Here is a 1,063-nt window from a genome sequence, read left to right as displayed (position 1 = left end):
AAATGTTTATAACCGTATATATCCCAATATAATTATATATAATCAATATCTCTACATAACTATATATAAATCTATTTAATCGTATATAACACTGTATAACTATATATAATTAATAACTCAACATAACTATGTATAAATCTATATAACCTTCTAACCTTCTAACTACCAATATATTAAACTGGTTTATCTAATCGCCTAAGTGGCTCTAAACTTTTAAGCGCTATGAGCACAAGTTTGCGGATTGTCACAAGCTATATATAAATCTATATAAATGAATATATCACTATAACACTATCTATAATCAATAAAACTTTATAACTTTATATAAATCTATATAACCGTATATAACACTTTATGACTATATATATTCAATATCTCCACATAACTATATATAAATCTATATAACCTTATATAACACTATATAACTATATCTAATCAAAAACTCCACATAACTATATATAAATCTATATAGCCGTATATATTACTAAATAACTATATACAATCAATGATATTCCAGTACCTGTGTTTCACAAACTTCAAGACATCAGTGATGACGAATCCTCCAGTGATGAAGATCAGGAAACAGAAAAAGAATGGCCAGTTGTTGACGATGAAACTTCACAGCTTTTTTCCCAACAGGAGCTAAATGATCTAGTTCGCGACCTCAGCTTGTCAAAGGCCTCTGCTGAACTGTTGGCATCCAGATTGAAAAAAAAACCTCCTCTCTGGCTGTGCTCGCATCACCCTGTACCGCAACAGGCATCAAGAGTACCTCCAATTTTTCTCGGAGGTGCAGGCCTTGGTGTACTGCACAGATATTGCACAGCTTCTGCACCACCTGGGAGTGCCGCAGTACAAGCCCGAAGACTGGAGACTGTTCATTGACAGCAGCAAGCGGTCACTGAAATGTGTTCTACTGCACAACGGCAACCAGTTTGCCTCTGTGCCCCTTGCTCACTCTACTAAACTGAAGGAGAAGTATGAAGCGGTGAAGTATGTGCTGGAGATGATTCGTTATGATCAGCATAAGTGGGTTATTTGTGTCGACCTGAAGATGGTGAAT

At 35.3% G+C, this 1,063-nt stretch overlaps 1 protein-coding gene across 1 annotated transcript in view; it reads left to right on the top strand.

Annotated features, from left to right (window-relative positions):
- Positions 1-222: 222 nt before the first annotated feature.
- Positions 223-1,063, top strand: part of HELRODRAFT_184572 (hypothetical protein) — a gene marked incomplete at both ends in the record, with an annotated part of 1,644 nt that continues 803 nt past the window's right edge. Inside the window, 3 exons of the mRNA XM_009013978.1 lie at positions 223-232; positions 518-692; positions 760-1,057. Coding sequence (XP_009012226.1) covers positions 223-232; positions 518-692; positions 760-1,057 — 483 coding nt within the window. The remainder of the gene's footprint in view (positions 233-517; positions 693-759; positions 1,058-1,063) is intronic.

This window comes from Helobdella robusta, assembly GCF_000326865.2.
Source record: "Helobdella robusta unplaced genomic scaffold HELROscaffold_1261, whole genome shotgun sequence".
Classification (NCBI taxonomy): domain Eukaryota; kingdom Metazoa; phylum Annelida; class Clitellata; order Rhynchobdellida; family Glossiphoniidae; genus Helobdella; species Helobdella robusta.
The sequence above is the reverse complement of the archived record's forward strand: the minus strand, read 5'-3'. Positions and strand labels throughout refer to the sequence as shown.